This window comes from Nuphar pumila, chromosome 14, assembly GCF_984573655.1.
Source record: "Nuphar pumila chromosome 14, dmNupPumi1.hap1.1, whole genome shotgun sequence".
Taxonomy (NCBI): Eukaryota; Viridiplantae; Streptophyta; class Magnoliopsida; order Nymphaeales; family Nymphaeaceae; genus Nuphar; species Nuphar pumila.
The window spans coordinates 70,991,439-71,006,337 of NC_143262.1; the positions used below are offsets into that span (position 1 = coordinate 70,991,439).

The 14,899-nt window shown below is 37.5% G+C and overlaps 1 protein-coding gene across 1 annotated transcript in view; it reads left to right on the forward strand.

Annotated features, from left to right (window-relative positions):
• The window catches only part of LOC149816944 (uncharacterized), a 36,744-nt gene extending 29,893 nt beyond the window's left edge, over window positions 1–6,851 (forward strand). The window contains exon 2 of the mRNA XM_089986754.1: window positions 6,278–6,851. Coding sequence (XP_089842880.1) covers window positions 6,278–6,504 — 227 coding nt within the window. The 3' untranslated portion in view covers window positions 6,505–6,851. The remainder of the gene's footprint in view (window positions 1–6,277) is intronic.
• The last annotated feature ends 8,048 nt before the right edge of the window (window positions 6,852–14,899 follow it).

Consider the following 14,899-nt stretch of genomic DNA (forward strand, 5'->3'; position numbering starts at 1 on the left):
CGCAACCCTCCTCCTTTATCCGGGCTTGGGACCGGCAGGCGGAGTTGCCTATATATATATATATATATATATATATATATATATATAGAGAGAGAGAGAGAGAGAGAGAGAGAGAGATGTGTTAAATTATGTATATATAAATATATATATATATATATATATATATACATATACTTATATATATACATTCGTATATATATAAGTATATATACGTATATATATATACATAATATAGCTTTTTCTGTTTTGTATAAACCAAAAACCCGACAGGGGTGTTTTGGTAATTTCACCTGTACTTTTTTCTTTTTTACCTTTTTTCTTTTTTCTTTTTTTTTCCCCTTTTTCTTTTTACTTTTTCCTTTTTCAGTTTTTGACTTTTAGGACCATAAGGGGCCCCACCTATCTAGTCGTTGGGGCACCAACAGTCATATTTATGACCGTTGGGGCTCCCAACGACTAGAAGGGAGCCCCCTTTATGGTCCTCCTTTATGCTCTCCTCCTCTATATAAAGAGGAGGCTCCCCCTTGTAAATGTATGGGTTTTTCACCCTTCTCTTTCCTTCTTCAATAATATCCAACTTATGACTTTAAGTCATTTTCACTTTTGAGAGTTTTGTGTGTGGACTTTTAGTGCTTGTGTTCTTGACTCTTGTGGTCACTCTTTAAGAGTGCCTTTTGCTCTATTGGTGCTTTCGCCTCTTTTCATTACATGGTATTAGAGCTCGGTTGGTGATTGGGCTTCTCTTTTGCTATCTTGGGATGCATGCCTCTCAAAGTTTTGAAGAAAGGAAGTATATTTGGTGCCGATGGAACGTGATTCTAAAATGGAGCTTTCTTTTAAGCTAAATGGGTCCAACTATCTCATGTGGGCCTCCGCTATGGAAAATCATCTAAGAGGTAAGAAACTTTGGGGTTTTGTTATGGGAACTACTCCCGAACCCTCTCTTGTTCTCACTAAAATCGAAAATGAGATTGAAAAAGCTTTAGATGGCGATGAGCGCATCAAAGCTATCAATGACCATCAATCCAAAGTTGAGGATTGGGAAAGTAACCATGCCAAAATTTTGACATGGTTTATGAACAATGTTGACCTTAAAAATTGTGCTAATATTGCCAAATTTAGAAGGGTCAATGAGGCTTGGTTTTTCCTTAAGGGTATGTATACCCAAAAGGATCTTGCTCGACAATTTTTTTGTCAAGAAAAAATCCGTTCCACCAAACAAATGGATATGAGTGTCCGGGACTATTTTAGCTCTCTAACCCCTCTTTGGGATGAACTTGCCCTTCTTGAGCCTAAATGGGTAGCTCCACAAGATATTGAGTTAAGAAGGGAACAAATTGAAAATGAGCACTTTTTTCAATTTCTTCATGGACTTCGCCCGAAATTTGAACAAGTTAGGGCATCTCTTCTCCATAGAAGCAAAGCCCTACCTATTGAAGATGCCCTTGCCGAGATATGTCAAGAAGAAACTCGACTTGGCTTGAGCATTAAGAGTGATGAAGTGTTGGCTGTTACTAGGCCCGGATCGAATGTTAAAGCATATAGACCTTCCCATTTTAACAAAAATAGTAATGGGCCTATAAAGGGAATAATATGCCATTATTGTAATGAACCGGGACACATTAGACCGGTTTGTCCAAAACTTAAAGGAAAGGTAGCCGCGGTTGGAGAAAATTCTCCAAAGAAGGAAGAAGGTACCAAAGAGGGAGATATCAAAGAAACTCTAAATCACATCTCCGAAGTTCTCCAACATCTTCTCAAGACTTCTCCTTCAACATCCGGAGCCGCCATCGCCTACTCTTCATCACCTCCAGGTATGTGGATACTAGACTCCGGTGCTTTTTTTCATATGACATCTCGTAAAAACTCTCTTTCAAATGTTTTTTCCGAACCCATGTCCTCCTATGTTTCAACGGCCGATGGAACATCATTGAAAATTGAAAGTATTGGAACACTTGACTTCAAAAATTCTCAAAACTTTTTTGTTCCTAAAGTAAGAATCGTTCCAAAAATTAATTTAAATCTTTTTTCCGTTTCCCAAATCACCGATCATGGATGCCAAGTCTCTTTCTCACCTAAAGATTGCACCGTGCAGGATCTCCAGTCAGGGAAGCTGATTGGGCAAGGCCATAGAAGGGGTGATCTCTATTTTATGGACTTTTTGACGCTTCCATCTAAGTCATCTTGCAATCTTGTAAAAGACAAAAGTATTGGAATTTGGCATGAGAGACTTGGTCATCCAAATTTTGTAAAAATGTCTCTTTTTCCGTTTTTGAACAATACTTGTAAAGACAATCACATGACTTGTAAAGATTGCATTTTTGGGAAATCTAAAGCTACTCCATTTCCTCAAAGAAGTTACTTTACCACTCGACCATTTGAGCTTGTTCATTCCGATGTGTGGGGACCCTCCCCTATTTTGTCTAAAGGAGGTTTTTTGTATTATGTGGTCTTTATTGATGACTTCACTCGATTTACGTGGATATACTTCCTAAGTCGCAAATCCGAAGTCTTCTTCTTCTTTAAAGAATTTCATGCAATGGTTAAAAATCAATTTTTGGGAAATCTATCTATTCTTAGATCTGATTCGGGAGGTGAATATATGTCTAATGATTTTCAAAGTTATTTAAAAGAAAATGGAATTTGTCATCAATGTTCTTGTCCTAACACTCCGCAACAAAATGGTCTTGCGGAAAGAAAGCATAGGCACATAATAGAAACTACAAGAACGTTATTGATTTCAAAAAATATCCCAAAATCCTTTTGGGCCGAAGCGGTTCTAACCTCCACATATCTCATCAATAGAACCCCCTCATCCTCTTTGAAAAATCTTTCTCCATTTGAAAAACTTTACAATATGTCTCCCGATTATAAAAGATTAAGAATTTTTGGATGTAAATGCTTTGTTCTAACTCGCAAAAATGATAAACTTTCTCCTAGGACTGTTGAATGTATTTTCTTATGATATGGCGAAAAACAAAAAGGATATCGATGTTTTGACATGCTTAAGAACAAACTTTATATCTCAAAATATATCACATTCCTCGAAGAAGAAAATGGTTTTTCGCACCAACCAAATGAAAATATTGACTATTCCTTCTTATTTGACTTGTTACCTCAAGAAAACATCATAGATGATCATGTTGATCCTAGTGAACCTCTTAATGAAGATCTTTTTGAACATCCAAATAATGATCAAAACTTAGAAGAAAATGTTTCAAGACAAATACAAGTCTACTTTAGAAGGAATGAAAGAAATCCCCCTTGTGCCCTTGAAAAATTCTCTCAAAGTGAGTCGATCGAAGAAACCTCTCAAAGAAGATCAAATCGTATTCCCAAGATATCAAATAGATTTGTTTCTTATGACTCTTTTTCTCCTAATTTTCGAGCATGCCTACTTGTTGTTCACTTCTTTCATGAACCATCTCATTACAATGATGCTAAACAATATGCTCATTGGAATGAAGCTATGGGACTTGAACTTAATGCTCTTAAAAAGACGCAAACTTGGGAAATCATTGATCCTCCCAATGGCAAGAAACCCATTGGATGTAGATGGGTTTTTAAGGTAAAAACTAAGAGTGATGGTTCATTAGAAAGATATAAGGCTAGGTTGGTAGCCAAGGGATATGCCCAAGAGTATGGGGTAGATTATGATGAAACTTTTGCCCCAGTTGCTCGAATGACTAGTGTTCGAGCCCTTATTGCTATAGCCTCTGTTAAAAAATGGCCAATCTTTCAACTTGATGTCAAAAATGCCTTTTTGAATGATAATTTAAATGAAGAAGTTTATATGGAACCGCCTCCAGGTATGAATTTAGATGAAAAAATTTTGAAATTAAAAAAGGCCTTATATGGACTTAAGCAAGCTCATAAAGCTTGGTATGACAGGTTTAGTAATGTACTAATCAATTTAGGTTTTTCTTCTTGCTATACTGACACTGCTCTTTTTGTTAAAAGGACAGGTGACTCCATTATTATGCTTCTGCTGTATGTTGATGATATGATCATCACTTTTGATATGTCTGATCTTGGTTTTTTGAGATATTTTTTAGGAATTGAAGTGGCTTATTCCGCGCGTCGATACATCTTATCTCAAATGAAATTAGTTGCAGAAATTTGTACCAAATCAAGAATATCCGATGAAAAGAAAGTTGAGACTCCCGAAGTTATCAATTCGAAATTAAGACTTGAAGATGGTGTTCTCCTTGAAGATCCAACCCCCTATCGTCAATTAATCGGATCCCTCACCTATCTATCCATCACACGTCCAGACATAGCTCATGCGGTTCATGCAGCGAGCCAGTTTCAGCATGCACCTACTTCGGTTCATATGGCTGCCGTAATGAGAATTGTGCGATATATCAAACATACCATCTCCAAGAGACTCTTCTAATCCTCTTCCTCATCTCTTGAATTGACTGCTTTTACTGATGCTGACTGATGAGGAAATCTCAATGATCGTATCTCAATTACGGGTCTTTGCATTTTTTTAGGTGAATCTCTCATCTCGTGGAGATGCAAGAAGCAACAGAAGGTCTCATTATCATCTACTGAAGCTGAATATCGGGCTATGGCGATGACAACCATGGAAATTGTGTGGCTCAGAAGTCTCCTTGGTGACATGGGCGTTCTCATTTCCACTCTCACCAAGCTCTGTTGTGATAACAAAAGTGCGATATACATTGCCAGCAATCACACCTTTCATGAGCGGACCAAGCATATCGAAATGGATTGCCATTATGTTCGAGACGAATATTTCAAAGGAACCATCACATTGCCATATGTCACTTCAGAGTATCAACTGACTGACTTCTTCACCAAGGCGCTCCCAACTCCACGATTCATGTTTCTTCTTGGCAAACTTTCGGTCTTCTCCTCGTAAAGTTTGAGGGGGCATGTTAAATTATGTATATATAAATATATATATATACATATACTTATATATATATACATTCGTATATATATAAGTATATATATATATATATACATAATATAGCTTTTTCTGTTTTGTATAAACCAAAAACCCGATAGGGGTGTTTTGGTAATTTCACCTGTACTTTTTCTTTTTTACCTTTTTTCTTTTTTCTTTCTTTTCCCCATTTTTCTTTTTACTTTTATCTTTTTCAGTTTTTGACTTTTAGGACCATAAGGGGCCCCACCTATCTAGTCGTTGGGGCCCCAACAGTCATATATATGACCGTTGGGGCTCCCAACGACTAGAAGGGAACCCCCTTTATGGTCCTCCTTTATGCTCTCCTCCTTTATATAAAGAGGAGGCTCCCCCTTGTAAATTTATGGGGTTTTCACCCTTCTTTTTCCTTCTTCAATAATATCCAACTTATGACTTTAAGTCATTTTCACTTTTGAGAGTTTTGTGTGTGCACTTTTAGTGTTTGTGTTCTTGACTCTTGTGGTCACTCTTTAAGAGTGCCTTTTTCTCTATTGGTGCTTCCGCCTCTTTTCATTACAAGATGCTGCCTACACCGTTAGATACCATTGGCAGCCTCCACCCGCGTGCCGTCCACTGCGTGTGATGGACGGCATGCTCTTTATTTTTTCTGCTGAAACGGTCTTTAGTGGCGGATAGCGTCTGCCACTAAAGCCTATATATGGTGGAGTCCTCAGTCAGATTATATTTATTACCATTAACACCAGTGCATGGAAAGAGGTCCAAATGATAAAATGGAAAAAGTACGGATGACAAATTGGCAAATGTAAAATAGCTGCTTTATAACTTTGTCGTTTAGCCGGTATATGAGAAAATATATTCTTCAGTGTGCATGTATGGGTAATTATTTGGTGAAGATGTGTGCATCATAAATGTTGTATATAATGAGTAATATCTCGCTATTCACACATTGTTAGGTAAACCTGACCATGCTGATTGATTTATCATGGTTCACTTACTTCATAACATATCTTGAACCAATAACTTGAGAAATTAAATTATATTTTAAATAAGGATAAAAATAATGCCGCAGATTACACGGATATAACAATCCAATACAAGCTTTTTAAATTCAAATTGCTAGACTGCAAACCTGTTTTGTATTAAATAAACCATGCTAAACCCATCTTGTCAGGCTGATGTACTTGAAAATACATTAGTTGAGACTGAATTCATTGTTATGGTATGCACATCTGCGTTAGAGAGAGACCGCACACAACATGCAGAATCTCTCTCTTTCTCTCTCTCTTGCATACATTGAATTGTCTGGGAGCATTGTACTGTCATGGCATGCCTAATTCTGTGCTCTTCTTTAATCTGTTATAGGTCATGGGAGAAGCGTATGTGTCCTCTGTGCTTTCTTAGTTGCCTTAGGTGTGGCTGACGATTGGAAAGACGTAGAGAAGATTGTAAAAAAACAAAGGCCTTCAATAAGAATGAACGCTCTTCACCGCAAGGCTTTGGAGGAATGGTCAAAGTGTCGCATTTCATCTGAAAGGAAGGATGAATCAGCAACGAGCTCCCTACTTGTTTCGGAGAAATCCAGGGATTGATACCTCATGCATGGATGGAATCTGGTAAAAGTTTCCTGTTTCACAACTTTGCTCTTTCCTCATCAGCTATATGTCTCAGTTATTATTCCGAGTCTTAGATGGCATGTTGCTACATATTGCTCTTTCTGCAGTGGCTTAGAACTTCTTGATTCCGCAACTTATTCTTTTATTGTAATACTTGTACTTACTGGGAAAAGAATGGATGGCAATCCGATTCTCTCCATTTGTTCAGCATGCCTTTTGTATTTTCTGGCAAGGCTTGGTGAAAGGCGGCAAGTTGTAAGACCCATTTTGAAGATAATAAAAAAGCAAAATCGATGTCACACTGACATAATCACAGTTGAAAACTATAGCCAACTTGTCATATTGTACATAATCTTGCAGTTTGAAAGTACGTAGGTCACACCAAACATCTCCCAAAGTCTCAATGAGAGTATGTCATGAGATTTGAAGTCCCAAATGAAAGTCCACCGGCCAGAATAAGAACACTTTTCGGGGTTAAGTTTCTCCACAAAACATGGGGCCCTTTAAATCTCTCTCTCTCTCTTAGTAATGGGTACATGCTAAATGAAATATGCTACATGAATCATGCTAAATGGGTTGTTTTTGCTCTTCAGGTATTTTCTTTGCAGTTCCGACCCCATAAATGTATTGGGCATGGTCGATTTACGAGAAATCCACACCTGGATCATGTGTTTTGGATGAAAAAAATGATATTTAGAGCCTAAAAAATTTATAAAGATTTTGGACCGTTCAAAAACCCACCCATGTGTCAGAATCGAACACTTCGAGAGCTGATCCCTATAAAATCAAGTACATACATCACATCTATATGGTCAGAATTTAAAAATAAAATTAAAAAACCCTCAAAAACTCATTTAGCATGTTTTATTTATCAGGTACCCATTACTCTCTCTCTCTATTATATAGGGTTAATAATTGTACTATTGAAGCACCTAAATTATATGAAACTAGTGAGCTGAAAATCATAGATTGCAAGTTTTATCAACTCAAATAACCCTGGTTGGAAAGGTTTGTTTGCTAATGTTGTTCAAACCTTGGATCATGATATTTCAATCCAAAAATATGTTTTTTAAGTCATGAAATTTTAGTGCATTGTGGAATGTTAATTTTTGAAGCCCTTAAAAAACCTGCTTATGTATTGTGGGGGACTCTAAACAAACATTGTATGTCACATCTATAAGATTTAATTTACAAAAAAAGTTCTAAAACCTATGATTTTCAGCTCAATGGTTCAATATACTTTGGTGCCTTCAATATCACCAAATATTAACCCATATATATATATATATATATATATATATATATATATATAGAGAGAGAGAGAGAGAGAGAGAGAGAGAGAGAGAGAGAGAGAGAGAGAGAGGCGTAGCTGCCTACCCTCAATCAGGCGAACATGCCACCATGTCCTTTTTCTGGTGCAAAATGGTTTTCGCTGTCGCTAAATGCCAATTCAGTGGCACAAAGTACACAACGTCCATCGTGCGTGCACATTCATTACAGTTCGCCCAATGGGTTATATTAGTGTTAGCAATGTTCGGTTCTTCGAAATGGCTACATTTTTATAAGTGATGATGATTTTTTAAGTACATTGTTAATTTTAAGGTAAAGTGGGTCTTTTATTTTGGAGAAAAACTAAAAACCTAACACATTTTTCAAAAAGTTGCAAGTGCATTTTTTTTATTGGCAAGCAGGGGCAGACCCCTAATGTTTATTAATAAATTTATTATTTTAAATTTTTTTTATTATTTCAATCAGTTGAATGTTGCTAAAATTAATATGAAAAATCAAATGCTCGTACCTTTTAGAATAATATGGACTTTTTTCATTTTTATCTTTTACTTTTAAATTTTCTGATTTGATTTCTGTGAAAAAAGGCTTCCCTAAAATGGAATGAGGTAGCTGGAGAGTCAGGTGTCACCTATCATAATAAAGAGGTCTCGACCTAGCTAGAGTTGTCTCTCATCTTGCTTATTAGAAAAAAGGAAAAAGACTTGCAACCAAGGTCGTAAGTAGCTCATGGGTCCCGCCAAGTAAAATTTTAATAAAAAAATTTTAAAAATAAAAAACTAAGAAAAAAATATAAAAAAATTATATTACATCAAATAATGATGAATGGCACAAAATATAACTATAAAATCACATATGAAGCATTTATGTCTATATGAGTTGCATAAGACATCATCAAACATCAATTATCTCGTAAGAACAATACAAAATATTAAATATCTTGCAATTAAAAACATGCCATAAGACTCATACTTTCATACTATATAAACAAAAATATTATGATAATATTTATACTTGATTTTCAATCGGTTTTCACTCATTACTTGAGTGCTTTATTGGAGGGATGTGGAGCTTGATTTTCTACTTTAATATAAATATTTAAATTTAGCAGATCAAACTTTGCCGTGAGTTGGTGGATGATTGTAAGGGGTAGCATCCCCCAAGGCAAATTTATTTTAGAAAGTAACTTTGTAATTTTACTTGTAATAAAGAGTTTTTTACCTTAACTCATTTTTTTAGTAAAAAAAAATTATATAATATACATATTTTTATCTTCACTCATTTCTTTGAGAGAAAAAACTGTAAAAATAAGCTTGTAATGGCCTCTAGACAAATGGAGAAATTGGCCTTCAAAGGGTATTTAAGACTCAAAATAGAAAAAATAAATTTTAACTTTTTTAAAGTGCATTGAAAGTGTATCGTACTATATGCCCTGTATCGTGTACGGATAGATGCACACTCATGTTGTTGCGATAAAAATAACGATACATATCGTGCTAAGAACCTTGATTGCAACAATGATGATTCATGTGATAAAGGAATGAGCCTCAGAGGAGTTAGTGTAGGAGAAGCCTTCTGCCATAATGGCAGTCAGGGTTCGATTCTAGCGGGCACTACACCTTTCATAGGCGGAAGCCCAGCATAGGCCCTGAGGTGACCGTCCTAGCCACAACATTTTATGCCCCTGAGAATGGCAACTAAGTGTCTGGGCCCAGGATGGTGGTTTCCCTGTTTAAAACATGGACAAAAATGTGATAAAAGGAATGCCAATAATGAACTTTTACTGCCAGTGTTGACTTAGTACCAGATTAAGAGTTTGTTCGTGCCCATGTATTGACTTGCGGATCACAGGCGCCAATGGATCAGTCGGTTGAGAGGGTTGTGTATGTTCGCCCCCGATGATTCACTGAATCCCACGTCCGTGTTCGGGGGATCGAATGAGCGCCACGTATTCATGCATATGGGGCTCGTATTCCCGTGTATGTTGACATAACTTTGCATCGGACTCTGGTGATGTTGCAAAGACTTAATCACCCTTACTTGCTTTTCTTGCCCTGAAATGACGGTTCGAGGAAATAACAAAAATATCCTCCATTCAAAAGTTGTGAAACGACGGGTGGGGAAAAGGACAAAAAAGCAGAAATTCCAGAAAGTTCGATGTTAACCATTTAAAGTGGAGACGTTCGCCTGCGCCATCTGCTGTAACGGTGCTCCCATTATCAACGTTCCAGTGTTACAAAACATTCCAGTGTCTTCTCTTCATTACTGCTGTCGTTAGGCATCATGGAAGAAAGCAATGATTCACAAACATTCCAACCAGTGCCATCAAGGCATAGTGAGTAGCTTTTCATCTCATCATGCTATCGATGAAGAAGTCACGTCGTCTTGTGTGCCATTAAGGCATTGTTTGGTTATTGCAGGTAGATCTTGTTATTACGAAGGTTGGAAACTTATCGATATTTGTAAGACGCTGGGACCTGTTGACAAGAACGCTTGTTTGCAGATTCTAGGAAGGGCCTCTACCCCATCAGGTATCCTACAGTCACTCATCATATGCATTGTATCTCAAACCGCTGTATTAGTAAGACTCTCATTTTTGTGAGATACATTTTTGTTAGTTAATATCGATTTGTTTGCTATTATGTTCAAGTTCTTCCTTATCGATTTGTAATTTATTGTGCGATATATTTATCGACCTTTTAGATAGTATGTTTTTGTATCGTCGAGTTATAAGTTATAAAAACTGAACTGCTGTATCGATTTTTAATATCTGAAAAATCGCTATACATATCGTTTTGTAAGATATTATATGTTTTGTAATATGTATTTGTAAGATATTTGTACACAGACTTTGAAAACGTTTGGGTGCAGAAACACATCTTGACACGCATGGCGGGGCGATTTTCGCATGCATATCGTTGCTCTCTCAGCGACTTCTATTGAACTCGCTTTAGAGCCTCGTGGATATTATGAGAGCGTTATCGTCAACACACATGTACGACATGTTTATTTTATTGGCATGGTAAGCGACACGTCGATGCTCAGCACAAGCAAACATCAAACCGCACTTGCTTTGATACTTTCATTCATTAAATTGTTGCTTTGACTTGCGTAACCCTAGTGGTATCCGTTCTTATATGCATCCTGATTAAATCGTAGTAAACCTATGCCGCTTGCTAACGGAAATTGATATATTGCTTACAAAACATTCCACTGTCTTCTTTTATTTGTCGTTGTTGTTAGGCATTAAGGAAGAAAGCAATGATGCACAAACATTCCAACCAGTTCCATCAAGGCAGCGTGAGTAGCTTCCCAGCATCATGCTATCGATGAAGAAGGCATGTCGTCTTGTGTGTCATTAAGGCTTTGTTTGGTTATTGCAGGTAGATCTTGTTCTTACGAAAGTTGGAAACTTATCGATATTTGTAAGACGCTGGGACCTGTTGACAGGAATGCTTGTTTGCAGATGCTAGGAAGGGCCTCTACCCCATCATGTATCCTACATTCACTCATCATATGCATTGTATCTCAAATCGCTGTATTAGTAACAGACTCTCGTTTTTGTGAGATAATATCGACTTGTTTGCCATGTTACTGCAAACACAAATTGATATATTGCTTAAAACATTATTGAGCTTATCATCAGGTTGTAATAAAGACGATGTAGCTCAATCAATAGAAAGATCTGGAGAATTGAATATCTATACTTATGACCCAACTGAAGAATTGAACATCTGCACTAATGATGCACATGAAAAGAAAGGTGCAGGCATTAGACCCACTATTGACTTGAATGTTCCAGTGGAAGAAATGCAATTCAATGATGAGGTAGACTACCATGACAGCACACATAATAAAAGTGTATGCACCGGGAATGTACACGGAAGTACACCTGACTTCAATGTTCCAGGAGAAGAAATGCAATTCAGTAATGATCCTGATTTTGATGTCAGTACACTTAAGAAAACCGTAGGAACTGGGAATGTACATGGAATTGCACTTGACTATGTTCCTGTAGAAGGAATGCATTTTAATAACGAAGAAGATGCATATAAATTTTACAATGATTATGCCTTAAAAGTTGGCTTCAGTGTGAGAAGGTTTTCTTGGTCAAAAAATGCACAGGGTGTCTTGGTTAGAAAGACATATGTCTGTTCCAAGCAAGGTTGGAAGAAATCAATGGGAAATCCAACTAGGAGCACGCCAGAATCAAGATGTGGATGTCAGGCGAGATTGGTTTTGAGAAGACATCCGAATGGGAAATTTGTCGTGCGTACTTTAATCAGTGATCATAATCATGATTTATCTGCATCATTTATGACTCCTATGCTAAGGTCACATCGTAAAGTAACTGTAGCTCATGCTGCAATGGCTGAAATAGCCGATAGCGCCGGCATTGCACCAAGGAAGACATACAATTTGTTTACCCACATAGATGGTGGTCGCGAAAATGTGCCATTCACACCTTTGGATCTTAGAAACCACTTGAGCAGGAAGAGGACAGATAACATGAAGAACGAAGAAATATGTTGTTTGGTTCGTTACTTACAGAATAAATCAAGCAATGAACATGGTTTCTTTAGTGCAATGCAAGTGGACGCAGATGGATATGCCGTGAATATGTTTTGGTCAGATTCAAGGTCTAGATTAGATTATGAATGCTTCAATGATGTGCTTGTGTTTGATACTACAGTAAAGATTAACACTGAACAATGGCCATTTGCGCAGTTTGTGGGAGTGAACCATCACGCACAGAGTTGTATATTAGGCGGTGCTTTTGTGTATGACCAGACTAAGGAAACCTTTGAGTGGTTGTTCAGAGTATTTACACAGGCAATGAACGGGAAGCATCCTGAAACTGTACTCACAGATGGTGATCACGCAATTGCGGCTGCAGTGCTTCATGTGTGGCCAGATGCACATCATCGCCTGTGTTTGTGGCATATCTTTCAAAATGCAGCAAAGAACATAGGACACATATTTAATCAGAATACAGGGTTTGACAAACATTTTACAAGGTGTGTACTTCATAGCGTAGACAAGGTCACCTTTAAGTCAGATTGGGACAAAATGATTAAGACATACGACCTTGCTGACTGTCTGTGGTTACAAAATTTATATACAGAAAAGAGAAGTGGGCATTGGCATATTGAAGACAATACTTTTGTGCAGGTATGATAAGCACACAAAGAGCCGAATCTATGCATGCCATGCTGAAGAAAACCCTGTATTCATGTTTAACAATGTTTCGTTTCATGGAACAATATGAATTATTTGTAGACGGTCTAAGACAGAATGAGCTTGAACAAGACGTGAAATGCTGCAATACACGACCTCTAACTTTTGGCATGAAAATATTGATGCGACCTGCAGCTCTGTATACACTAACTGTATTTGAATGGATCAAGAAAGAGGTGTTTCATGTCATGAATTGCAGAATAGAAGAACTGGTGCAAACCGAGAATATGCACAAATACCATATTTTTTGTCAGGGCGAAAAGCATCAGGAAAGGCAAGAAGCGCATGTCACGTACAATGTCGACAACGGAAGGGTAGAATGTTCGTGCAAAATGTATGAATTCAAAGGTATCCTATGCTGTCATGCATTAAAGGCACTCAATCAAGAGAAGATACAAGAAATACCTGAGTCTTACGTAATGCGAAGATGGACGAGACGCGCGAAGATTGAAATGCTCGTTATGGACAATGCGAGTAAATCTGGTGTTGACGAGAAGTGCCACATAGCCTCCCGTTACCAACAACTGTGTAGGTCATTCATGCATGTTGCTGATTTGGCATCGAGAAGCGAAGAAGGCTATGCATGTGCGAGAAAAGCTGCAACGGAGTTACTTGAAAACGTGGAGTTAATTCACATTAAGTCTTTTGCAGCGAATGAATACCAGCCGAAGAAAATGGGATCGAACAACGTAGGTCAAAATCATGTCTCGCTTGACACTCCCGAGAAGTTGCGCCGAAGCGTAAACATTATCTTCAACAAGTCAGTAGTGAACGTTGTTGATTATGATGGACATATTCATGAAGCAAAGGGTATCAAAAGAAAACCTGCCTCTGATCGCAGTCGTCGGAGGGCAAAGGGTGCACTAGAATTGGTTGGCAAGAAAAGGACTAAGAAACAACCAACCTGTAATAAAAAACAACAAAGCCCTTCGAATGAACAGGTATGTAAAACATTATATTGCTCCCCATTGCGTGAAGCTTGTCAAATAGCTAAGTCGTGTAATGTCCATCATGCAGCAATACCCTGCAGAAGTACCCACAAACATTCAAACCTACATTCCTCCCGACCAGATTTCCGGCAACGATCGCTACAGTTTTACAAGGCTTTTGGTATGTTATCGATGTTGCGAGGAGGTAGGCATTTCTTGCGAAACTTAATTCAGTGTCTAATATTTTCTCTTTCATGACAGGCTATGATGCAGTCGACCGATTGGATTGGGACACAGGAATCTCGTGTGGGCTATTAACTTAGTTGGCATGCCTCTTTGCATGACCCGATCTCCACAATGCCGGGTTTTTGGAGAGTTTATAGTCGTTTGTCATTGACCACTTGCGGTTCGTGGTTGAATTTGTTAAAATCGATAGATAGCGGGTTTTTGCTTCTAGTTGTTCTAGTTGTTTCAATAATATACCTATGTTTTCTTTCAGCTAGACTGTTTTGTTGTGGTGTTTTTGGACAAGATCTATGATGAACTATTCTATAGTTTTCAAGATAGTTTTTAAAATCATTTGAAAGATACTCTCCTCCGGAATCAACTCTAAAGATTTTTAAATTATTATTAAATTGATTTTTAATCATCATATGATATGTCTTAAACGATGCAAAGACTTCATGCTTATGTTTAAGGTAGTATATCCAACAAAATCGCCTCGAAAGAATAACGCGCAAAGTATTGGCGAAGACAAATACAGCGATTGTTTGCCATCGCTGACTACAGCGATGCAAATAATCAATAGATAAGGAAAGGATTTGTTGTCATCGCTGGATACTTCGTGCTTTGAGTCGGACAGCGATCTGTGGCATCGCAGCATAAATCCGAGTGCACAAGTTGAAAAGATCTGTTTG